Raw genomic sequence first — 27,912 nt, forward strand, 5'->3', positions numbered from 1 at the left:
TTCAATATCAAAAATGTAGCTTATAGTGCCTACACCAATGACAATATCTTCATCCCCTTTGTGACATTTTTTTGAAATTTTAATTTCAGCAGACAACCAGAAGTAGCTACTACAGAAAGAAAATCTCAGTCAAATCTGCAAATAAGTTATTTACAATGCTATGAAGTCTGAATTACTGGCTCTTCTTTCTGAAGGAATACATTTGGTATATAACAAAAGGGTATTACACAAGGAAAGAAGATACAGCTTAGTTATTTGATTGTTTGAATAGGGCACACACTAAATTAATGTTGTTTACATTTTTTTAGCTTCATTCCTGAAAAATTTTACAAGAGGTCACCACTGTTCAGTTATTGTTTCTATTGATTAGTGCAGAGAGGGCCATCTTGTTCAAACATACTCTTATTTTATGGGGTTTGGTGCCATGACCAAGTTTAAAAGTAGATTGTCTTTTTGAACTCTTGAGAAAACTAGAAAGTGTCCAATACAACTGCTTTAGCATCAAAATACTGTAGGCTTTTTGCACCTTCTGTGCAGCTACATGAAGCAGGTGGCAGGAACAAGATCAAATTCTTGTGTGTAGTTGAACTTTCTTCAAAAAAGCCGCAACCCCTTTATGTCTCATGGTATTTGCATTATCACGTGCAAATGAAATGCAGTTTGCCACTAGAAGATTAAAAATTCCTTTGCCAGTACTTAAACTAGATTCCAGCAAGGATCGTATTGTGTTCTTTTCCTTTTTAACATCAAAGTAACAACAATTGGATATAGCTTCATGTCTAACATCTGTGCTATCATCAGTTGCAGGAGACAAGGGGGACTCCTTTTAAGTATTTTACTACATCGTACTGTGTTCCAGATAACAAAGAATTTATAACTGCAATTGTTTTAGTTCTTCCCCACTTTTTTTAGCAGTCTGAGAATCAGGAAACATTTTTTGAACAGCAGCAAAGTACGATCTGCACAAGAAATTGGCAGGCTGTGTTCAACAATACGTGAACTAAGAAGCATTTCAGCATTGGCAACAGTCTTCCTCTTTAGGTTTTATTCCAAATGATGACTATGATGCCTTTGAAGTTACTGTACTTTTTCTGAAATTTCTGTTCAGTTTACATTTTTTCGTTTCACTGCCACCCACTGTTCGAACACACTGGTGTTCCACAAGATTGCTGTCTCAATTTGGTACGGTATCTCACCCATTTTCACTCGGCTTGTCTTTCGTACTGCTTAATTTCACATTATTTTCGTCAAGTTTTTCTTTATGGATACTTATCAGTTGCTGAAAAAACAAAAAATCTAATGACTTGCATTTTTAACAAACCACTAAAACTTTCCTTAGCAGCTAAGTCTTCAAATTCTAAATAAATGAATACCACCAAACACAATGTAACGATTACCAAAAATATCAGCGCTCTATACACAATGCACGCAGTACAGTCCTGGCATATTTTCAAGCATGTGCACTACATGGAAATACCATGCAAAACCAAGGTAACTGATGTTTTTGTCGAGTCACTCAAAAATTTCAGAGCACTCAGGGTTCCTATTTATTAAGTAATTGTTTTGTTATTACATAATTTTTGTTCTCTTATATATCATAGAACTATGCTATGGACATATGCACATTATTGCCATATAGTACACATGTGCAGTTTCATAGGTGGTTACAACTTCCACATGTGGATGATGTGTCTACCACTTTTCTTAGTTCCACAACTAAGTGCCTGTTGCACTACCATGTCAAAATCATTGAAAGACACATTTATTACGTACTCTGAAAAGAAATCAATACAACCTTTACAAAATTTTGTTAGCATATTACTGGCAGAAAGCAAACATCTTTCCCACTTTTTAAAACATGAAATCTGATGTCTATTTCCATAATTTTTTTAGTACCTCGCCATAGCTTCGTAATGAAGGTGATAAATCCATAGTAACTGCAGACCATCTGTAATAGTAGGTAGCTATGCATTCTTTTGCTGTCATTAATAGAATTAATGACATGAGGGGCTAATAAAATTAATGCTATGACAGGTACTTAAAGTTTTACTTATTGGCAATTTGTAACCGCACGTAATTCCACATTCTTGTGGGGGTCCAAGCTAAGTGAGCCTAATGACCACTGCATATAATGAAACATCAATAATGAACTTTGTAACAGTCATAGCATCCAAAGACAGTGGTCATCTATGTGCGAGCTGTGTTTGCGTGAATGTATGTTGTCTAATTCAGGAGGAAGCCTTTTGTTGTGCCTGTCTACGAGTTAACATGTCCACTACATGGGGAGTAACAATCTACCCTTTCCACAATACTTCCTTCCTAAATTTTTCAGTGTTGAATTCAAGGGAGGTTAGAATGTACATCCTGTTAACAAGGCCATTACAGATTGAGTGCAAAAGAGTGACAAAGGACATATGGCTGGCCCCTTCAAAGTAACTATCCCATCATTTTCCTGAAGCAATTCAGGGAAATTGTGGGGAAAATGTAAATTTGGATGCCTGGATGGGGACTTCAAAATTCACCCTGCTGAATACTAAGTGACTAGACCAATATTTTGTGTTACCTACTTCCAGGTGGTTTTAGAATATTTTAAAAATATTATGCATGCAGCAGAAGTTAACATACTATCCACCAGTATTTCTTTTTGTGAGAACTTTTCACATCTGACTGCCTTTATACCTACTGTGTGTCAGTAAAACACGTCACCAATGCAGGGACTGAAGCTGTCCAAGATCATAACCACATTATGTGCTGTCAAAAATGTAAAAATATGTATAATACATCAATTTTTTCCTTCATAAACAGAAAATTGATCTCCCACCACTCTCAAAATCAGTGAGATTGCATTTGTTATTCTTGCCAACTCCAATTACCTCCACCTCCATTCCCTAGCAAACCACTAAAGCTGTCATCCAGAAAAAAAACTTTCTACATAAACAATTCTTATCTCCAGGAACTTACATAGAATGACAAAATTTCACATGGTCTAACAAGAAAATTTCATTGCTGTGCACTAGGAATGGTATCTTATTCACATTTTATGGTTTCTGGCTATCGTACAATGCACTTCAATGTGCCCACTATCTTAACACCTCTTCCATGAAAATTATATCAAAAATGAACTGCTTCCAGACAGAAATTCAATTTGATTTTTAATTTGTAGAAGCTGTGTTGGCCAGGAAGATCTTTGACAATAATGAAAAGTCCACTAATTTTTATAAAAACTTTATTACATTATATTAAATTTTGCATTTGTAGAGAAATATTGCCACATATAAAAGTCTTGTACAGAGATAATATGAGGATCTACAACCAGCTATCACTGCACGAGTAACGATGTAATCACCAGTTGCCATAAATAACCACGTGGCCCTCAAGCCACAGTAATGCAATGTATAAATCTGGGATATGATATCAAAGCTTAGCTTAGCTGTCACAAGTAGCCATCTTCTCTCAATATGAAATACTTATTAACAATATCAGTCCACAAACTAACCTGCACTGAATAAATTAGAGTGCAGCATCAGCTATTCAAACATATTCTCATCAATAAATGACAAACATATGCAGTATCAACAGATGCTACAATTGAAAACAAAGATAGACTCTTCGTTACCATGCAGCAGGATGCTCTATTAAACATCACAGAATGCTTTACATTACACTTTAACAAACCAAGACAGTAATGTAAAAGTAGCCATAATTTAGAATCAGTACAGCTATGACTTAAAATATCTTGCATTTTACTTAAAATAATTTAAAGTCTAGTACACAGACACCCGAAAATTCTAAATAAAACAACAAATTTAAGTACAACTCTATTAGCACAAAAGAGAAATGCCATCAATAAAAAGCATCATAAATATAAATTAAAATTGTGGCATTACAAAAAACACAGAATTATCACATTGTGCATATTAAGAATGCAGTGTCAGTGATGACACCAAGTAAACAAGGTACCCACCAGACAATATGTTTGCCGAAGCATACCTGGAAAAAGTTTTGTTCAGCCTTTTATATCAAATATTTGCTCTCCCTTTCAGGCATCTTGCACACAAATTTACAGTCTTTAAAACAAACTCACATGTGCAGTTTGTAAGAAAAGCCAACCAACATTCAAATATTTAATAGCAACGACAGCAAACTTTCTGAGCGATTAGGCTCAAAATTTCCCAATAACTGACCAATTGCTATTGTTACTATATCTTCACAGAGACTAACAGAACTGCACACACAGAGAAAAATCAGCACGTCAACAAAAATTTAGAAACACTTCGGCCAAATAAGCAAACAACTTCAGAAGCTATTGGATATTGATACATAATATGCTACATCTGGAAAAATAGTTTTAAGTTTTTTAGTTCACCACACGAATAGTATCCGTATCTTTTGGAACATTGAGATATACGTGTAAAGTTTCTCAGAACTATACGAAGATACTTTTTTTTACGGTTTAACAACACAATTACATACATGTTAAAAGCTTTACAACAAAGGCCCAAAACTGCAGCACCTTCATTCCAAAACCCACTACTTTCACAAAAGTGGGTCTTTTTTCTTCTCTTCTCCCGTTCCTGTACTGATGAGTGGAGATCCATTGGCTGTAGGTGGTGTCTTTCCTCCTTTTGCAGTTTGCGGCGATTTCTTTACTCCTACTTTTGCAGGTGATGTCTTTGATGGAGCTGTGCCTATACGACGTGACGAAATGTGTTTGTTTGCTGTCTCTTTGTGCTGCTTTTCTGTAGCTGTCTGATGATTAGTGGTAGATCTTTGAGACTGAGTAGTACTTGACGTAACCCTTGGCTTTTGAGCAATACCATTTGTCATACCAGGACGCGTAGTCAATGAAGTCCTTGCTTGAACACCAGTTTTAGGTACACTTGCTGCAGTAGTGGTTCCAGCAGATTTCGAGACAGTTGTGGTTCGTGATGGTGCAGTATGTGTCCTTGGTGCAATTTTTGATGTGGCAACAGAAGTCTTCTTTACTTCTGCACTTTTTACATCACCATTGGTTAACGGATTCTTTGTTGCCGTTGTGGTAGTTGCACTTGGGACCCGTGGCTTTGGTGCACTTGCTGCTCTTACTGTTTGTGATGGTTTGGTTGTCGATGACAAAGCAGCCTTCAAACTAGGTTTAGGTGCAATGGAAGATGTAGGGACTTTTCCTGTTGTTGTCGAAGATTGTTTTTGGGTAGCAAGAGAAGTTGGCTTACTTGGTACATTTGAAGTTGGTCTTGACAAGGACTTTGCACTTGTGGTTGTAGTGGTAGTAGTTTTTGCTGTAGTCTTTGCTGCAGAAGGAGCAACTTGAGTTCTCTTTGGAGTAGACGTGCGAGGTGTCGATGGTACTGATGCCTTTGTTGGTGAAGTCGGTGATGTCTTTGTTGGAGCTTTTGCAGTCCCTGGAGACTGTTTAACAGGAGCTTTAGTACTGGGTTTCATCTTGTCTGAATCTTTGGCTACAGGTGTCTTTTTCACATCTTTAGAGAGTGGTGTCTGCTTTTTCAGAGCTGGTTCTTTCCTTGAGGTTATAGCAGTAGTTGTAGCTGCTGCACCTGCCACAGCTGCTGAAGCAACAGCTACAGCAGACACTGTTGATTCTGACTTCATCTCCAATGCATCCTTAGTAAGTTCAGTCTGCGATGCTGGGGTTGGTGTTGGAGGTGGTGTCTTTGTAATCATTAGTACTTCGTCCTCCCCATCTCCTGTTTTGTGGGCCTCTTTATCAGGCTCACCCTTCTCAGCAGCTGTACCTGAAATATTTTTATCATCAGAGAAGTCTGCATCAGACAGTTTCAAAGTTTCATCACTAACAGCTTTTTCATCAAGGGCTTCAGGCTTTTCTGTCGTCTGTTCAACAATAGAAATATCTTTCTTTTCAATCGTCTTTTCAGCGGTTTCCTCAGTCTTCTCTGCAATTCCAGTTTCAATACCAACATAGTTGAGTTGAGACTGTAGTTCCTCCAAAACTACATCTTTGTCAGCATTACTTGTCAGATCATTTAGTTCTTCCAATTCAGTTTTATTACTTACTTCATTTAACATTGTTTCAATCATATCTCTTTGTTCTCCTGAAAGTGATTCCAGCTTCAACGCTGTGGAAAAATCTGTTCCATGAATGTTGTCTTTCTCCAAAGCTTCTCGTTTTTCTTCTTGGCTCTCAAATGAAGGAGAAATTAATTCAACATCATCTTTCATACTACTTTGTTCAACAGGCATGGGATACACACACACCCGCAGTGCTTCTGGTACACCATGAAGATCAGGCACACAGATATCACCAATTGTTTGTTCTGCAGATGGTGAAGGCTCTTGGTTCTGAACTGCTTCAGCTGGAGGAGAAGCTGTCTCAAATGATAACCTATTTTCCAGTGTTATACTCTGTACAGTATGTATTTCATTGTTTAATTCTGGTGACTCAACTGCATTTAGTTTCATTGTGTCTTTTTGGAATGAAGCTGTCTCGATATCACGAATATCAGTTAAACCTGTAATTGTGTCCAAATTCTCCACTTTTGTATCTCCTGCCTCATTGACATCTTCCATCAGATCATGGTCTTCTCCATGCAGCTCATCCACAACCTTGGCGGGCTCTGCAGCGTCCTTCCGAAGCTCCTCCAGGGGCTCTGCAGCGTCCTTCCGAAGCTCCTCCAGGGGCTCTGCAGCGTCCTTCCGAAGCTCCTCCAGGGGCTCTGCAGCGTCCTTCCGAAGCTCCTCCAGGGGCTCTGCAGCGTCCTTCCGAAGCTCCTCCAGGGGCTCTGCAGCGTCCTTCCGAAGCTCCTCCAGGGGCTCTGCAGCGTCCTTCCGAAGCTCCTCCAGGGGCTCTGCAGCGTCCTTCCGAAGCTCCTCCAGGGGCTCTGCAGCGTCCTTCCGAAGCTCCTCCAGGGGCTCTGCAGCGTCCTTCCGAAGCTCCTCCAGGGGCTCTGCAGCGTCCTTCCGAAGCTCCTCCAGGGGCTCTGCAGCGTCCTTCCGAAGCTCCTCCAGGGGCTCTGCAGCGTCCTTCCGAAGCTCCTCCAGGGGCTCTGCAGCGTCCTTCCGAAGCTCCTCCAGGGGCTCTGCAGCGTCCTTCCGAAGCTCCTCCAGGGGCTCTGCAGCGTCCTTCCGAAGCTCCTCCAGGGGCTCTGCAGCGTCCTTCCGAAGCTCCTCCAGGGGCTCTGCAGCGTCCTTCCGAAGCTCCTCCAGGGGCTCTGCAGCGTCCTTCCGAAGCTCCTCCAGGGGATCCAGATTGGGGTTTTGTAGAACTTCACCTTCAGTGCTAAATGGTTCATTTAGCTCCATTGTTCTGTTCTCAAATTCTTTCATGAGATCTGAACGTGTTTCATGCACTTCATCCAAGAATTCTGTATCTACCATGTGATCACTTTGCTTCTCATGAATTTCTTCCTCCAACTTAACTGAATTCTCCATAAAATTAGGTTTCTCTGCAATTTCCGTTGATGGCTGATTGAAATTCAAACTTTCATCTGAGTAATGCAAAAACAGATCTTTTTCAGATTTTTCATTCTGACTGCTTTTGCTTAAGTACTCTTCCAATTGCTCACAGGAACTACTCTCTGCTAGTTTACTATCAGCTTCAGCCAACAAAGCTCTATCATGCTCGGAGGAAAGTGTATCTTTATCCAACTCTGTCAGCTCTGTTTTCACTGTATCTAGTAGTTCGATCGGCGATTCTGAAGAAATTATTTGAGAAATAGGAGCACCAGATGCAAGATCTGATGAAACTTCAGTAGGCTTCTGCTCCACAATATCCACATTTTCATTTGCTTCACCTGCTTTAGGGACATCTGTATTATCCTCCATGTTTTTATAGTCAAAAACAGGAGCACAAGGGTTAAGAGGTGAACTTAACTCATATTCCTCCAGTGTAAAATCAGGTCCATGTTCAAAGGATTCATTAAGCAGATCAGTTCGCTCATTCTCTGTGATTTGCTCACTCTCTTCCATTGGCATTTCTGCTATTGGTTGCTCGTGGCTGAAAGGATTGATTAAGTCATCAGTTAGTTTCACCCTTTCTGGACATTCTTCCATTGTTGGAGCAATATCTTTCTGAAGTTCAAATGATATTGCACCAGTTTCCTTGGCTGGTGAGAAGTCCGTAGGCAATGAATCATCCAGCCCCTTCTTGAATTCTGTAAATTCCCTAGAAGCTTCAAATCCAAGAAAATCTTCAGACTGCTTAACACTTGATGTTTCTGAAGCCACAAAATCAGTTTCCACAAAAGACCCTTCCACATTAGAAGCACTTGTACCCAAATTTTTCTGCAAGATGTCAGAGGTAGATGTCGTGAAGCTAGCAGCCGATTCGTCACCATATACTGCTTTTGTTGATGACACTTCAGAAACCTCAAATGGATTGTTACTAGTAAAGGCAGCCAGATTTTGTTCAGTTAATTTAAATTCTGACTCTCCATATTTCTTTTTTATAATATCATCCATAACACTGCCACCATTAAGAATATCTGACTGAATGTCTGGTAAGTACGCACTGTTTGATAGAGCATCCTCTTCTGATACCTCTCCTGGGCGCAGACGTATCTCTTGCTGGAACTGCGCCATACTAGGAACTTCTACATTATCAAACGGCAATATTTTTCCTGATGGTGAGTGAGAAATAATCGTATCCTCAAATGAAGGCTTTGAATGCGTCGGTGATGGTACAAATTCTTTTGCATCGGGATTAAGTCTAGATTCCATGTCAAATATATCTTCAGGTTTTTCTTCGAGATTCAACTGCGTGGATTCTGGGCAAACCTGCAAGAAACAAAACAAATGTTTAAAATGCTATAATTCACAGAGTAGTTGAATATCTTTGATATAAATATGATAATTGTATGTTCTGGGTGGAAGGAGCAAAGCGAGCTTTTCTTTCAGAACCTCCCAACACACACACACACACACACACACACACACACACACACACACACACACAAAAAAAATCATGACACCTTCCAAAACCAGGCATCTATGTAGTTAATAAACTCTTTCTAATCACACAAGTCAAGGGTAACAGTGCATACGAACAGGGGTGGCCAATAGATTAAAAACCCTTCTTTGCCTTCATCCTTAAATGTGTCAAACATATCTGAAACAGAAGTATCTGCACATAATTCAACATTTCTCATTCTACATATCACTTTGATCGAAGCATCCTATTCCGAATATTTTCGGCACAACTCTTGAATTTAAGTTTCTTGCACAGGAGTATTTTTGCGACAAAAGTAATACATTTTCTACATAACCCTATCTGTTGACATGCTTCAAAAGTAAACATGTTCTAAATGCAACAATGCTGCTGATACTAGTTAAGAACTATTAAGACTCTTGCCTAATGAAGTGTACATCATCCACTCACTGATTAATGATGCAAGTGCCAAAATGGAAGTTCCTTTCATAATTTAAATCTTTCTGTTGAAAAACATGATGCACAAGTCAAGCAAATTGCAGCATCAATCTCCTTGGTGCATCACATCCTACTCAACTGAGAGGAGCTTTGAGGGCTATGTATCCATGACAGTGATTGGTGAAACCTATCCTCATAAAATCGCTTTAATAAGGCAGTTTTGCTTCTGAGGCAATAATAGAGCAGTACTGACAAGAAAGGTTAGAACAGTATTTAAAGCACCTGACATGGATGACCATTACAGCCATACATTTTTGACTTATTCAAGGCTTACAAATATATATTTTTGGTTTAGCCAAAGCTTATGACAGTTTTTACCATAAAATGCTTCTAAACAAACAAAGTACACGAAGTATGAAGAGTTTAACCAACAATTTGTTCCAGCCACATCTAGAAAATAGGTTGCAGAAGTTGGAGAGACAACACTTCAGATGATGCTAAATTCTTGGTAAAACTGTCAAGACTCTGAAATATTAACATAGGTGTTTCTCGCTAGAATATACCGGGAACAGTTTTGTTCCCAATATACAGGGTGATTCATGAAGATATGCAAATACATTAATATGTTACTCTACAAGTAAAACTAAAGAAACAAGTTCATATAAACTTAGGTCTGCAAATATTTAGTTACAAAGTTACGGCTAATAAGATTTTGCCTGAAATTTAGCAACTTTGCTCATATGAAGTGATCATAAAACTGTATGAGGTTAAAGCAAAGCACAATTTCCATTTATTTTGCTCTTATGGATCTGGTGAATCTAATATGTCCCAGATGTGTATCAGCAGGTGGTTTCCAGGACATCCAGAGAAGCAAGGATTATTACACAATTACATTTGTTTACTTTCCATCAAGAATGTAGAAAAGTTTACGTCATTGTTGGCAACCACTGGGGAGTTGTTTCATTCTTGGCAACCACTGGGGAGTTGTTTCAGTCGTTTCCTGACCTTGAAACAAGTGTAGTTACCTGTATTGTTCGGTGAAACAACTTAACAACAACAGTGCATTTAAGTGAAACCACAGATTATCTGACAGTCCTACAGTTTCAGTTAACTGTTATTACCATCACTTTTCCAAAATTAAATTCTCTACAACTTCTGTCGAAAACTTAGTGCAATTGTCTGTAACTTAAAACAAATTGGGCCAAGCAGTTCATAAATTAAAAATTTTACAAAATTACTACTTTGCTTCTCTGGCTGTTCTGGAAAACTACTGCAGACATCTGAGACATGCTTTGTTAGATTCACTAGATCAATAACAACAAAATAATTGGAATTTGTGGTTTACTTCAATGTGATCTGTAGTGGATGCAGTTTAACTCTGTAGAAAAATTTCCACTACCAGTCACAATAAACAGATTATTTATTCATCACATGACCGGTTTCGGGCTTGTGCCCATCCTCAGGTGTTTATGCATTCATGTACAAGTTTATATTGCTGGAGATCAATAAAGATGAAGCATCATAATTACACTTAGCTGCACTTTGTTGTTTTTTTCATGTCCATATTTCAATTTCATAAAATTTAGCTGCATATTTTACTATTGCACTGTGCACTTGTGAATTTACTGTGTTTACAAACAAACATGTAGGCTATGATCAAATAACATAGCCATTGGGAGTGCAAGGATGTTGCACATACAGAAACTTTAGAAGCTATTCTAAATTGCTAAGTTTTTTGGTCCACATTATGAATTTTTTTATCCACATTTTTGTCCAAGAACTTTATATATATGAAATCACATCATTTTACTTCCTAGATCTACGTTCCGACAAAAATGTGGATAAAAAGTTTCATAATGTGTATCAAAAACTTAGCAATTTAGAATAGCTTTTTAAGTTCCTATATGTGTAACATCCTTGCACTTCCTATGTCTAAGTTCTTTGACTATAAGCTACATGCTCCTGTATGAGCAACATCTTTACACCTACATCTACATTCTTTGACCAAAGCCTACATGTTTGTATGTAAAAGTGTATTTAACAAGTGCACATCACAACAGTGAAATATACAGCTAAATTTTATAAAACTGAAATATGGATGTGAGAAAGATGACAAATGTGCACCTAAGTGGAAAAACTATCACCACAGAGTAATTTTAACAATGGATCTTTATTGATCTCCAGCAATATTAACATGTACATGAATGTATAAACACCTGAGAAAGGGCCCAAGCCCGAAACCAGTTGTGTGATGAATAAATAATCTTTTACTGTGACTGGAAGCAGAAATTTTTCTACACCCTTTACTTCAACCTCTTACAGTTTTGCAACAGTTTCATATTACTGAAGTTGCTAAATTTCAGGCAAAATCTTATTAGCCGTAGCTCCGTAACTAAACATTTGTGGCCTAGGTTTATATGAACTTTTTTCTTTAGTTTTACTTGTAGAGTAACATATTAAAATATTTGCATACCTTCGCGAATCACCCTGTGCACAAGGTGTCTCGGGAGGAATGGTCAATATTCAGAAATATGATAAATGTTCATTCGAAGCATAAATGTCTAGTACATGTGTATTCTAAATGTTTAAGACCTATAAGCACTTTTTCACCTTTGCTACTATGGATCATTTCTCCAACTGAAGTCCTCGTAATTTTTAAGATATGCATTTTAGAGCCCATGTTTACTACAATTTGCTTTGAATGACCATTCTTGTCGTATCCTTGAATACTAACCATTCTTCCTCTGTTACCCTGTATCCATCAATATGTTGCAGATAATTTAAGACATTGAGAAAATTTTCTTTATTAATGAGAGTAACATTAAAGTCACTGATGAATTAATAAAACTGCTGACAGATGGCAAATGGATCCTTTAAGGATGTGCATAACTGAACAATGTGTAATAAGTTAGCATTTAGTACAAAGAAAAATAATTTCTATTTAGACAGAAAATGATCGTTATGAAGGATACATGATAAATCTATAGACGGTAGCAAACAAATTTTTTTGGATGAACACTGACAGTCAATTGGCATGGAATGAACTTTAAGATATTGGCAGAGAAAATATCATTAGCATGTTATACTCTTTAATGGTGACCATCCGTGCATAACAGCCACTGCCTTGGGGTGATAAACAATTCCTATTTATACTTTATTCATAACTATGGGATTCTTTTCTGGCAATCTAGTGCACAAAATGGAAATTTTCGAACTACACCAAAGGGTCATAGGAATATTAAGTGAAACATTTGAGCATTCAGAACAAATGCCATTCCAGACACTCAAATACCGAGAAAGACAAAAATGACTTGTAAGCAGTATTTTCTAAAGGGAACTACAGTTGTTTAATAGTATGCCCAAGGATATAAAAGATGCAATTTTTACTTACAGAATTGTCAAGCAATTCACCTTTTAATGCACACTACATAACATAAATTAGGGAACTTCGGACAGAGTAGCTAAAAAGTGCCTTCTGAAAAACATGTACATTAAAATATAGAATTATAATGGAATGATTTTTATATGAAAATCTTACATCCAAGATAGGTAATGCATAATATAAATGTCCCATTTTTTTCCTAGTTCAGAATCCCGATCATCATATGGGAAAGGACTCTTCTCGTCGGTGGAGATGAAGGCATGAAGATGTGGTAGAGGTGTCTAAGCACAGTGATTGTCCTAATGTCAACTGCATGTGTGCGTAGTATGTGCGCGCAGTGAGTACTATTTTTATGTGACTAAGGTAACTTTATCCATATGATGTTGTTGTTGTTGTTTTCAGTCCTGAGACTGGTTTGATGCAGCTCTCCATGTTACTCTATCCTGTGCAAGCTTCATCTCCCAGTACCTACTGCAACCTACATCCTTCTGAATCTGCTTAGTGTATTCATCTCTTGGTCTCCCTCTACGATTCCTACCCTCAACGCTGCCCTCAAATACTAAATTGGTGATCCCTTGATGCCTCAGAATATGTCCTACCAACCGATCCCTTCTTCTAGTCAAGTTGTGCCACAGACTTCTCTTCTTCCCAATCCTATTCAACACCTCATTAGTTATGTTGTCTACCCATCTAATCTTCAGCATTCTTCTATAGCACCACATTTCGAAAACTTCTATTCTCTTCTTGTCTAAACTATTTATCGTCCATGTTTCCCTTCCATACATGGCTACACTCCATACAAATACTTTCAGAAACGACTTCCTAACACTTAAAATCAATACTCGATGTTAACAAATTTCTCTTCTTCAGAAACGCTTTCCTTGCCATTGCCACTCTACATTTTATATCCTCTCTACTTCGACCAACATCAACTATTTTGCTCCCAAATAGCAAAATTCCTTTACTACTTTAAGTGTCTCATTTCCTAATCTAATTCCCTCAGCATCACCCGACTTAATTCGACTACATTCCATTATCCTTGTTTTGCTTTTGTTGATGTTCATCTTATACCCTCCTTTCAAGACACTGTCCATTCCGTTCAACTGCTCTTCCAAGTCCTTTGCTGTCTCTGACAGAATTACAATGTCATCGGCGAACCTCAAAATTTTTATTTCTTCTGCATGGATTGTAATACCTACTCCGAATTTTTCTTTTGTTTCCTTCACTGCTTGCTCAATATACAGATTGAATAACATCAGGGAGAACCCTGTCTTACTCCCTTCCCAACCACTGCTTCTCTTTCGTGACCCTCGACTCTTATAACTGCCATTTGGTTTCTATACAAATTGTAAATACTTTGCAGCTGTGGCTTATTAAACCGATTGTCCGGTAATTTTCACATCTGTCAACACCTGCTTTCTTTGGGATTGGAATTATTATATTCTTGAAATCTGAGGGGATTTCGCCTGTTTCATACATCTTGCTCACCAGATGGTAGAGTTTTGTCAGGACTGGCTCTCCCAAGGCTGTCAGTAGTTCCAATGGAATGTTGTCTACTCCGGGGGCCTTGTTTCGACTCAGGTCTTTCAGTGCTCTGTCAAACTCTTCACGCAGTATCGTATCTCCCATTTCATCTTCATCTACGTCCTCTTCCATTTCCATAATATTGTCCTCAAGTGCATCGCCCTTGTATAGACCCTCTATATACTCCTTCCACCTTTCTGCTTTCCCTTCTTTGCTTAGAACTGGGTTTCCATCTGAGCTCTTTATGTTCATACAAGTGGTTCTCTTATCTCCAAAGGTCTCTTTAATTTTCCTGTAGGCAGTATCTATCTTACCCCTAGTGAGATAAGCCTCTACATCCTTGCATTTGTCCTCTAGCCATCCCTGCTTAGCCATTTTGCACTTCCTGTCGATCTCATTTTTGAGACGTTTGTATTCCTTTTTGCCTGCTTCATTTACTGCATTTTTATAAGTAAGAGGAGTATTCTTCGAATATTGTATGGGACCTCAATAATTTCAATATTTGAGTACAAATATGCCAAGTCTAATTATAATACTGTTATATTTTCATTCTCCAGTAATATTCTTGGAAGTAAATCTGTCCATTATGTTTGATGATTTTACTGCTCAGTTGTGAGTTACGTAAAAGTAAAACCAATTTTGAAATGATTTTCAAAAATAGTTAAATAACTCAGAAGTCAAAAATCAAAGTGTATATTTAAATCTTTTTGAATGATAAGATTTCAAGTAAAATCATTTAATAATTTTTGCATATTGGACCACACAATTACATTCAAGTGTGTTCTTAAGGACATCGAACAAATGAGAAAAATATAAATAAATAAATAAATAAATATACTCCTCCGTAAGAGCCACTTCATTTGGTACCCAACTTGGGGCCAAGAACAGGCACTTCAACAACAAATAGTTGATCCTTGGCAATCCAGATACTACAGAGCTTTGCCCACACCTGGGTTGAAAAGGCATACATTCCCAAGGAGAAGACTCCTTACAGTGCACTTGAAATTACTTTCTAGTTGACATCTGTCACTTGGCACTACAGTGTTGTCACATCAGCTGCCACTCGGTAAGGGGGGGGGGGGGGTTGTTGGAATAAGGTGGTTCACTCAATATAAGTGGCCTGCCTGGAGGAATGTAAATGTTGCAAGGTGGGTGATCACTGAGGCCGTTTTCACTATCACTGCTTTTACTTCTAACATGGTACCAAGGGGAATCCACTCACTGATTACATCTGTACAAACCAATGTACAGATACCTCCAGATGCCCTCTCAGGGCTTGCACAGTTCCAGCAGTGTGCATAACAACCAAGGAGCGGTGGGAACTGATCAGTGAAGCGCCTTTTTAAGAACAACATAAATTGCTGGACAGGAGGAAATAAGATGTAGGTCCAGCAGGTGAGAAATATTCATTTCAGTTCCACCGAATCATCACATAGTACAGGCATCCAGGAGAACTGGTCACACCCCACGATCACTGCCTGCACCCCAACGTCAATGAACAATGGTTCAGAATCTAACAATGTTGGGAATCTGGAGGACAGGGGAGGGGGGGGGGAGGGGGCGAGAGGAGGCCGCCGCCGCCACTGGTGGCTAGGATTCTTGCAAGGACCTATCTGCAAGCATGGGGACAGATGAAAAGCAGACAACCCTGGGACCCACATGTTGCCATCCTTCAGCAGGTATCTGGCCTCAGGAGTGATGGCTATGACTTTCACATGATCAACAGAATGGAGGCATCCATTTTTTATGCACCTCAGTATATGACAGGTGCTCAATACATTTATATTCTTGTATTTCCTATTATTTATTGAAAATTGGGCAAATCACTGTATATGGAAGGAGGAGGACCCATGAATCTGAAACACAATGTTGATTGTTCACTAGGACCACCTTCGTGCAGTGATCATCTGCAGTTACCACACTTAGTCCACCCTGCACTGTACACCATTACTTTTTCTGGGAGGACATTCCTGTCAAAAGCTAAGCTGGCACCCTTAGTTATTCTATTATCCTTTGGACCTTTCTGAATGTATCTGACAAAATGTACACCTTGTCACTCGAGATTAGCCCACAGTTATTCTACTTGTAGCACAAGGTCTCAGTGTAAGACAATTCCTTGGTCCACATTCATTCAAACCCATATCTGTGGTAGTAACGCTGCTACATCACCCAGATGTTTGCATGCTTTAAGAACTGCAGATTTCCCAACAGAGGTGGCATTTATCAACAACTATCCATTTTGTTGTTTTTCCCAATGAATCAACTTCAATTTTACCTTCAACATGTTCCACAAAAAATAACAGCTTGTTGCAATTAAAGTATCCCATCAGTTCAGGTACATACTAAATATTGGATAAATTGTTTCACTCTTAAGACGTCTGGCTTACGTCTCTTCCCATGGGGGTAACCATGGTAGGGAAAGCAGTAAGGTTGTAACTGCCAACATTGTAGTTTCAATTCCGGCCTAAAGAGAGCTGGATTATAACGACCATTGTTCCAATGTAATTTAATACATTTCTTGTCCACCTTGATGGCACCTACTCTGAGCAAGGGTTCTCCCCACAGATGCCACTCGGCCACAGACCCCTCAGAAAGACTGCCATCTATTCCTTGACGTGTGGGGAGCTAGCATCTTAGGGCATCAGCAGTGTTATCCCTGCATTGTCGGGGCTAAATCGAATTGGTATGTAACTCCAACACATCCGGTAATGGCATTGGCTTTGAAGCCCATTGAAGAGCCTATGCATGTACTGTGCACAGATCTTAAATAATCTATCCAGTAGATGCTGTTTAAGCTGCTCTTCCCTAGTTGGCCCACACTACTGAAGAACAGTTTTCCAAGGTCAAACCTTAAAGAAGATCACAAATTACAGCCAAAAGAATGAAAGAATATTCCAAAGATGCCAGAACCTAGACAACACCCAGGTTGACATCGAAGGCTGGCACTATAAGTAAGAGCAGGAAGAATGGTCCAATAAGAGACTGCAGCACAGGAAAGGAAGTAGGTGTTGCAATAGCTTGGGGGCACCATGCTCAGCTGAAGAGTCTTGAGCCCCTTGAAAGGGTCGGAACTTTACTTGCACCTTGCATACCAAGAGAGAATTTTTCTCCCAAGGAAATTTGTAATTCTGAGGGATGATTCGTACTACTGGTGCAATGTTTAGACTTGAGCGATTCAGTGCTCTGCCAAATCATTCTTACAATATAATTTCTCCTACCTACTCTACAACCACTTGCTCCCACTTTCCAAATATTGTCTTCTAGTTTCAGTTCTTTCTACAGACAATCTAAATTTCCTCCATCTTTTATCCTTATATTTTTTGTCAGAGCTTTATGTCCTGCTTCTCATTCCTTGAAAGGTGTAATTTTCTTTTGCACACCGTCTGCGTTTCCCATTCGACAGCTCCGCGTCTACGCCTTTATATTTCCCCATCTAGCCACTCTTTATTTGACATTTTGCACTTTGTGCAAATTAACATTTACACTTCTGTGCGCTCTTTTTTGCCAGCTTCATTTGATACTACCCATTTGTTTTCTATTGCATTCACTTCCTTTGATTCAGTCAGCAACAACCAGTGGTAATCCTATATCTTTTCTATGTATACAATCTTCTTTTATGATTTAATTGGTCTCTGCACAAAATTCTATTAGACAGCTTCCATGTAATTCCTTTCCCCATTGATATTCTGTTTTTCCTTCTCTTCCATTTCCTAATATTAGATTCCAGTCTCCACCCCCCCCCCCCAAATCACCACAAATTTTTGACCCTTTTAACATACTATAATATGTCTTCCATTTCACCACACATTTTTCCTTCTCTCCATAATCTGTGGAGCTAGTACTACTATACAACTGTCATGGGTGCGTGTTCTATATATATATATCTTTGCTGTAATAATGTGTTTACATTGTTGTTTGCAGTACCTCACTTCTATTCCTATGTTCTTATTCAGTATTAGATCTACTCCTGCATCACTTTTATCTGATTTTGTGTTTGGTGCCATTATGAGTTTACCTGACCTTTCAGCCATTCAGAATACCAAATCAGCAAAGCTATGGTTAAAAATATTAGAAGATCAATAAATAATCCAGACCTGCCCAGTAATTAATTACTGGAAAGGTTGCTACCCTCTTTGGGAACTACATACTCCCGCTGTCAGGAAATTTGCAGGATAGTTTTTTAATTCTAAGTTTGCAATACTAAAAAGAATTTTTTTTATATTATCAGGTATGTGTGCATCCTTGAAATTACCTTGGCCACATTTCCGCACAAACTCACAAGGTGGCTAGGTTGTGCTTAGCAACACACTGCTTAGGTTCTTGGTGCATTAGTTAAGCTGAGACAATCAATGCTGATTGTGAGCGAAGAGTGAACATTAAGGTCTGTGTGAAGCTTAGGAACACCCCTATGAAACATAGACAATGATTAAGCAAGCATATCCATGGGAGGCACTTTCAAGGAGTCACATTCAAGACAATCTCAGACAGGGTTGCCCTTCTAAAGCACATACTAATGCATACTTTGAGAGTGTAAGGCAATTATTGCAAGAAGACTGTCATGTCACTGTGCTTGCGACACCAAAAGAATTTAATTTGAATTGTGATATGTGGCATAAGATCTTACATAAAGATTTAGGGAAATGGAAACTTAATCCAAAACTACTCCCCCAACACACTAATAGATAAACAGAAAGAGAAAAGATGAAGAATTTCTGCTGAACTACTGGGTACAGCCAAACATGATCCCACATTTCTCTCGGAGATTACAGTTGGGGAAGAAAGTTGATGCTACCACTATGAAAAGCACATAAACCTTCAAAGTTCTCAATGGCAGAATCCTGGATAACCAGCCTCCAAAAAAAAGTAAAAAAGATGACCTTCAAGAACGAAGATAGTATGTAGCCCTTTTTTTTATAGTAAACTGTTAGCTCACTATGAGTAAGTTCCTCCAGATCAAACAGTGAACCAAACTCTTTTCATCGAAGTCTTAAAACATTTGCAACAAGCAATTTGTTGTCTCCACACTGATTTGTGGCATTCTCAAGACTGGTTCTTACTGCATGGCAATGCAAGAACCCAAACTGCTTTGTGTGTTACCAAGCACCCAACCAATTTGTTATTGCAATTCCCACATCCACTATAGTTGCCTGACCCCTCTCCTTACGATTTCTTCTCATTTCCACAAGCGAAAAGGTAATGAAGAAAACATCCAACAAGCTGTGACAAATGAGCTCACAAGTATCACATTTGAAAATTTCTCTGTTTGCTTCCAAGACCTCCAGAAACACTGGCAAGGGTACTACTACTACTACTACTACTACTACTACTACTACTACTACTACTACCACCACCACCACCACCACCACCACCACCACCACCACCACCACCACCAGAGCTAAGGTAAATATATTTAAGTGACCTCTAAATATGCCCGAGATATTGCTGCACCAATAGTACAGCTTAGCTCTTGTGTGCACCCTGATGGAATACCTATATTGATATGAAATACCTACATTAATTTGCAGCTGAGTTACCCTATCTTAACCATCTACGAGAAGTCCCTTTAACATAATCATGCTCAATAGTTCGAAGAAAACCCATGTCCCACCTGTCCACAATAAGGGTACCAGAAGTAACGAGACTACCATCAAACATACATTTGTTGTAGAATCTTAGAACATATTCTGAGCTCAAATGTAATGAGGCATTCTATAGAATAACAACCTCCTCAGTATCAACCAGCCTGGATTCCGGAAAAAAAAAAAACACACACTTAAAACTCTCACAGACATCCTGAAACCCTTTCGAGGCCGCATGGAGGACTGCCACACATTCGTAGTCACCTTAGTGGCACGCAGTTTGTTGTGCGTGCTGAGACAAAGCTGAAAAACCTCGCGACGTAAAAACGAATGCAGGTCAGTTATTGGAATGCCAATCTCCACAAGCGGTTTCCATGTATCCTGTGTGGGCAGCCTGTAAGCAAGTTCGTTGCCTGGGATTCAGACGTGTCCTGGGGTCCACACAAACATCACTGAATGACCGGACCTTCCCAGGACAGATGGACTCCTGGATGATCGCTACCAAAGGATGACAAGGTAGCACTGGTCGATAGCTTGTAGGCTGCTCAAGGAGTCCGTACACAGAAGAAACGACTCCCCAGGTCATGAACAAATGTGCTCAAGAACACTAAATACAACCACCTGTTCAGCAGTGAAAACACTGCAGTCACCGGGCAAGGAATGCTGTTCAATACGTCTTCCATAGACATTCACGAAGCTCACGTGACCATCAGCCATGGAGCTGTCAGTGTAAACCACTTATGGCCTCAGTACACATCACATCAAGAATCGAGATGAAGTGACAGTGGAGAGTCTTGGGGTGAACCGAGTCTTTTGAGCCATGTAAAAGGTCCAGGCAAAGCCACAGCCTAGGTGTACACCATGGAGGTGTACGCGATTGGATCTCAAGTACAGATGGTAAAGGCAAGGACTCCAGTTCTAATAGAAGGGATTGGACGCAAACTGCAATTGTAAGCCCTGACCTGGGCCGCCAATGCAAGAGATGCACTGCCTTGGATGGGAAAAGGAGACGATAATTCGCATGCACAGGAGAACTATGAACGTGTGCAATGTAACTGGCGAGTAGTTGTGCACGCCGGAACTGCAATGTAGGGACTCTAGCCTACGCAAGGATGCTGGTCACCAGACTCATCCTAAAAGCCCCCATTGCTAGGCGAACTCCACTGTGGTGCACATGGTCGAGTAAACGCAATGCTGAGGGCACCACTGAACCATAAACCAGACTCCCACAGTCAAGGCGGGATTGAGCAAGGGCTCTATATAGCTGCAGCAGCGTACAACGATCTGCTCCACAGTTTATGTTGCTCAGGCAGTGGAAGGCATTGAGGTGCTGCCAGCACTTTCGCTTAAGCTGACAAAAGTGAGGAAGCCAAGTCAATTGGGCATCGAAAACCAGTCCCAAAAATTGATACGTCTCCACTACAGTCAGGTAAAGTTAAGGTTCTGGATCAACGGTGTGACACCAACAGAATTGCTTAACACATGACTTCGCGGCAGAAAAAGCTGTGGGCTAGAGCCCACGCCTGCGGCTTGTGGATGGCTCCCTGAAGGTGCCGCTCAGCAACACCAGTACTGGTGGAGCAGTACGAAATGCAGAAGTTGTGTGCATACAGAATGGTGAGAGCTGCCACTAGACTGTTAATGGCCACTAAAAATAGAGATACACTGTGGGACCCCATTCTCCTGGAAATGAGGAGAAGGGGGTAGGGGGACTACTGGAGGCACCAAATTGGACATGGAAAGTATGAAGCGACAGGAAATTCTGAATAACACTCTATAGGGGGCCTCTGATACCCCACTCGTATAATGTGCCAAGGATATGATGTCGCCAGGTGGTGTCATACGCTTTTCATAAATCAAAATCTGGAAAAGGCTGTTCGGATGGCAGACTCGAGGGACAAGATTATCAGCAGTACAGTGACCCAGGTGGAAGCCGCCCTGGCACGGAGCCAGTAGGCCACGTGACTCCAGGACCCAACCCAACCACCGACACACCATACATTCCAGCAGCTTACAAAAAATATCGGCGAGGCTGATGGGCCGATAGCTATCCACATCAAGCAGGTTTCTGCCGGGTTTTAGCATTGGCATGATAGCACTCTCCTGCCAGTGTGCTGGAAAGATGCCATCACACCAGATCGGGTTGAAGATCACAAGATGTTGCTTTTAGTAAAACAAGAGATGATTAATCATCTGACTGTGGATCCGATTGGGCCCAGGAGCTGTGTTGGGGGAATGTGCAGGGCCACTTAGGAGCTCCCACTCTGTAAATGGGGTGTTATAGGGTTCACTGTGGTGTTTAGTGAACAAGAGGACTTTCCATTCAATCTACCGTTTGAGAGTGCAAAAGGCTGGGGGGGTAATTCTCCGACACAGAGGCGTGAGCATAGTGCTCAGCAAAGCGCTCAGCAGTTATGTTTGCAGCTAACACGCCATTTATGTTAACATTGGGAACACCTGTTGGGGTCTGGTACCAAAAAAACTCGTTTGATCTTTGGCCAGGTGATGTATGGCACCCAATGGTTGACATATACCTCTCCCAGCACTCCTGTTTCTGCCTTTTGATGAGATGGTAAACGCGGGTGCCGAGTCGTTTAAAGGCTATGAGATGCTCCAGGGAAGTGTGCCACTTATGCTGCTGTAGAGCTTACCGTCACACCTTAATTGCCTCAGCGACCACCAACGGACTGTCTTTCACCGGGGGCCTCACTAAAGAATGAGGGATCGTCGTCGTTACCTGCTCAACCACCACATCGATGTTACCATGTGGGGGGGAGATGGTGACAGCAGAGGTGAAGGCTTCCCAGTCTGCCTTGTTTAAAGTCCATCCGGGCAGGTGTCTGTGGGCCTGATGCATGGGCAGTGACAGGAAGATGGGGAAGTGGTCACTACCACACAGGTCGTAATGTGTTCTCCAGTGGATAGCTGGGAGGAGGCCAGGACTGCCGAATAATGTGCCATGTGTCACACTGAAATGTGTGGCGGCCCCAGTATTTAAGAGGCAGAGGTCCAGTTGTAACAGTAAATTTTCGACATCTCTGCCTTGGCCGGTAAGAACTGTGCCACTCCACAAGGGGGTTACGAGTGTTAAATCTTCCAAAAATAGGAAAGGTTTAGGGAGCTAACCAATTAGTGCAGCCAATGCGTTCAGGGGTACTGCACCATCTGGAGGAAGACATACGTTGCAAACAGTTATTTCATGACTCATCCTTATTCTCACAGCCACAGCTTCAAGAGGGGTTTGAAGGGGCACAGTTTCACTACAGACTGAGTTTAGGACACAAACTCCAACTGACACTCTAATATAGTCGCTTCGGAACCTGTAATATCCCTTATGCCCTGCAGTGCCGAGGTACGTATTGCCGGGAATCAGCTTTCCTGGAAGACAATGCAGAAAGCAGGTGTACAGCTTAGCAGTTGTCATAGCCACGCAGTGGAAAAAAACTGTTGCAATTCTACTGGAGGATGACTTCATCGTGAGACTGAGAAGGCATGGAGTTTATGCCTCAGGGTCACCTGCTGCCACCTACTTATTGCCTGAGAAGTCTATAACCATGGTCTCTGAGGGTCCGGCAAGATCTAGGTCCTCAGCAGATGCCAGAATCTCCACCTCATTCACAGATGCAGAGCTTGTACATAGCGGTGGTGTGGGTGCCACCACAATTCCCTTGATCTCGGGACCTTTTGGATTTCTCTCTCTGCTCCTGGGGTTTCCCTGGCTGGGAAGACTTCACTGATTCAGTCTCTGGGACTGAGGATGAGCGCGAAGCCCTACAACCGGTTGCTTTTGGGCTCTTCAGCCACTGGCAGGTGGCATCTTTCCCACTAGCAAATACCTGAGAATGGAGTGATGCAAGGGACCCCTTCCTTGCGAGAAAAGCCAAAAAAGACTTACACTTCTCTGGCAATGAAGTGGGGACTGATATCCCTAATGGTTGGGGAGGGGGGGTACAGCTTAGCAGTTGTCATAGCCACGCAGTGGAAAAAAAACTGTTGCAATTCTACTGGAGGATGACTTCATCGTGAGACTGAAGTAGGTGGTGCAGGAGCAACAGGGAGGGAAGTGCCCCCATTGTCAAGGGGGCAGGTGTAGTCTTCTGGTTCAGAGGTGACTGGGTTGGCAGAGCTGATGGGGCTAGAACTGTTTTAGCGGCAGGATAAGGTGATGTCATACGTACAGGATGTATATGTTCAAATTTCCTCTTAGCCTCAGTGTAGGTCAGTTGATCCAGTGTCTTGTACCCCATGATTTTCCTTTCTTTCTGGAGAATCCTGCAGTCAGGCAAGGAAGGCAAATGGTGCTCTCCGGAGTTGACACAGTTGGGAGGCGGGGCACATGGAGTATTGGGATGTGATGGGCGTCCGTAATCTAGATATGTGACGCTGGAAGTACAGCGGGAAGACATATGGCCAAATTTCCAATACTTCAAGCACGGCATAGGGGGAGGGATATAGGGCTTTACATCACAGCAGTAGACCATCACCTTGACATTCTTGGGTAATTTATCACCCTCGAAGGCCAAGATGAAGGCAGCAGTGGCAACCTGTTTATCCCTTGGGGCCCTGGTGGTCATGCATAACGAAATGTGCACTTCACCTCTCTAAATTGGCACACACCTCATCGTCCGACTGCAAAAGAAGGTCCCTGTGAAATATGATACTGTGGACCTTATTTAAGCTTTTGTGGGGCATGATGGTTACAGAAACATCCCCAGTGTGTCACAAGCGATTAACGCCCGTGAGTCAGCAGAGGATGACTATTTGATCAAGACTGACCCAGATATCATTTTGGACAAGACCTCCACTTATCCAAACCTGTCCTCTAAACGTTCAACAAAAAACTGAGGCTTCGTCATGAAAGATTCCCCATCAGTTACCTAACATACAATGTACCGGGCCAAATAAGAGCTGCTGCCATCCTTAGCCTGACGTTCCTCCCATGGCCTGGGGCCAGGGAAGGGAACGATTTGGGGGTCGTACTTCTGTGCGTTTAATTGAGTCCGTGAACACTTAGAGACTGCTGGTGCTTGACCACCAGCAAGAGATGATGTACTTCAGCCGCAGTGAAGGCCACCTGGCATGATGGCCATTGCCGGGAGTCCCGATGCCCCAGGGTGACGGGCATCTGCTCCTTGGCATACATGGAGAGTTAATGGCGCAGCCATCAGAAGAGTGATCCCTGCGAGGTCAGATGGCTACAACCTAAATGGTACATGGCAGCCTCACTACAATGGACTAGCGACTGTGCTGGATATCAGGTACAACAAAGTCCATTATCATCGTCAGCGTAGAAACGATACTGTAAAGTTGATGGAGGAGGGTGAACTCACCCGACAGTTGGAGAATGAGCAGAAGTGCAGATCCACGTGGACAAAGGATGCGATAGGTATCTCAGCTCAAAATGGACACGATGCACCATGTAAGGCTCCCTCCCCCAATTGGCTTGCTCTCAGGGAAAATTTTGAAAAAAGGCCAAAACATTTGAGACTCCTTTTAGTTGCAGGAATACCTCGGGTCTCTTCTAACCCTTGGACCTAAAGGGGGTGGGGGGAAGTATGTAAAGATGGGTAGCATGAACCGTCACACATCTGTTTAATCCCAGGGGGGGGGGGGGGTCACAGGGATGCTGAAGAATCATGACTGGAAGACACTAAGATACAAGCAATCTACGTCCACTTACAAAGTTTAACACACTAACTTTAAATTATGACTCAAAGTATACAACCACCCTGTACGTATTGCTCCTATAGTGATCACAAGGACAAAATTAAAGTAATTACAATGTGCACAGAGCTGTGTTTAAACAACCATTCTCCCTATGCTTGATATGTGAATGGAATGGGATGGGATGAACTAATAACTGGTACAATGGTTAAGTAACCTCTGCCATGTAGTTTGCACAAGATAGCTGCAGATGTTGATATTGAGCCTCGCAAACTATTCTACAGGCAAATCCACAGTTCATGTTGGGGAGGTGGGGAGATGGGTAGCTATGGCTACATCACAGAGTGAATAAATTCTACAGAATGTGACTGCTCTTTACCCCCTCCGAATTTTAACTGATTACATGTCCATAATATACACAGTAATAGTACATAAAAAGCTAAAAGAAACTTAAGTTATTTGGACAGATATAGGAAACACTGGGCTTTTCATTGCAGCTTCACTCTTATATCCATTTCACACATATAGCTGACATCTCTTCCTCCCTCCACCTCTACCATCTCAACATGTCCAGCTCCTCTGTCCCCTCTATCTGTCCATCTCATTCTCCCCTCTCTATCCACAAAAAAAGAAAAAACAAAAACAAAAAAACACCACCCTCTGCCCAGCCATTCCCATTAACACATGTAGCCCCTGTAAAAAGATGTTGATAAACTACAACAGCATTGCACAACATGCCTTTCATGCATGTTGGGGACATAGAAAACCTTTTCTTGTCCCTGACAGGAATGTTGCACTGCTTTCACACAATCCACTTGTCATGCAGGGCAGTCTATACACCATGTGCTGGGAAAAACGATTTTCTGTATCCCCACTCCGACTGGAGTGAGGCGGTTATAAACTTCACAGTGCTAATACTTGTGAGGCCTGCCATTTCTGTGACAAATTTGACAAAAAACACACACACACACACACACACACACACACACACACACACACACACACACAACCTTTATCTCTATAACGAGATAAAAATTTACTTTAAAACGCATAACCAATTAAATTGAGCAAACAATTTAGCATCTTAGGGAATAATGGCTGTAAAGATTAAGATGAAGGGTTAGTTATTTAAAAAAGGTACTTACTCAAGCAGAAAAATATGCTGCAGGTACGAAGGTACAAAAGTGATTAAACATAAATGGAATGTGACAAGCTATTGAAGAGAAGATTAGCATGATATAATATGCTGAACGAAATAAAAATATTTGGAAATTTAAAGGATGTGGGAAGATGGAATGAAAATTTGCTAGAGAAACAACTGAAAGGTAGGTTTAAATACAATAAAACAAACATGTTTGGTAGGCATTTTAAAACTGTTTTGATATTTAAATCAAGACAAAAGAGAAACACAGCTCACAATCAAGAGAATGACATCCAATGGAGATCTCTAAGAAGAGACTTTGATCCTGCAGTGGCTGTGAAATGGGTGATCAATTCTTCCTGTAATCTGTCCATATTACTCATTAAAGCAACCCAGCCACTGTGGCAACTTACTCCAACATGACTAGTACAGCCATGTTCCATTTCAAGGTAGTGAACTCTGTTGCCTCCAGTGAAAGCTCAGAACGTGATCATAAAAACTATTGCCCGATTGCCACATCTGCTTCTTGTCAACATAAACATTTACAGAAAATGAGAAGTACAGCACTGACAAAATATGATGAAACATGTAAGAAAAATGTTATACTTTCATAAGTCAGTGCATAAATTACAACATGAGGGGGAGAATACCAAATGAAGCGAGATTCAATACACTACACCACAAAAAGGAGGAAGAATACTAAGTTGGGTTGGGTTGTTTGGGGAAGGAGACCAGACGGCGAGGTCATCGGTCTCATCGGATTAGGGAAGGATTGGGAAGGAAGTCGGCCGTGCCCTTTCAAAGGAACCATCCCGGCATTTGCCTGGAGCGATTTAGAGAAATCGCAGGAAACCTAAATCAGGATGGCCGGACGCAGGATTAAACTGTTGTCCTCCCGAAGAATACTAAGTTTGTGAAAATGTCACAGCATACGTCACATAGAATGTGACTTCAGGGCTAGCAGGGAGACAGAAAAAAAATTGTTTTGTCTAAGGTAATTGGTTTGAAAAAATGCCACCATAAACTAGGCACATTTTTATCTGCGTTTATAAAGTATTAGGATTTTCTTTACTTCTTTGACAGGCTTACGAGTTTGTTAAACTGAAGTCAACAATGATCAATAAATGTTAAAATATACTTTATGGAAAGCATCAGTAATTATTCACATACCCAGCAACACTGGCCAACCTGCAGCTGTGAAATCAAAATTTTAACAATGATGCTGCAATGTTTGCAACCTAAATTCAGTTTGTGCTGGCGCAAGTATAACAGTTTCTACCTA

General features: G+C 40.9%; 1 protein-coding gene across 1 annotated transcript in view; it reads right to left on the reverse strand.

The window, feature by feature from the left end:
• Positions 1-3,209: 3,209 nt before the first annotated feature.
• The window catches only part of LOC126190642 (calponin homology domain-containing protein DDB_G0272472-like), a 1,063,014-nt gene continuing 1,038,311 nt past the window's right edge, over positions 3,210-27,912 (reverse strand). The window contains 1 exon segment of the mRNA XM_049931066.1: positions 3,210-8,751. Within this exon segment, the coding sequence (XP_049787023.1) occupies positions 4,537-8,751 (4,215 nt within the window). The 3' untranslated portion in view covers positions 3,210-4,536.

This window comes from Schistocerca cancellata, chromosome 1 (genome assembly GCF_023864275.1).
Source record: "Schistocerca cancellata isolate TAMUIC-IGC-003103 chromosome 1, iqSchCanc2.1, whole genome shotgun sequence".
NCBI classification, from domain to species: domain Eukaryota; kingdom Metazoa; phylum Arthropoda; class Insecta; order Orthoptera; family Acrididae; genus Schistocerca; species Schistocerca cancellata.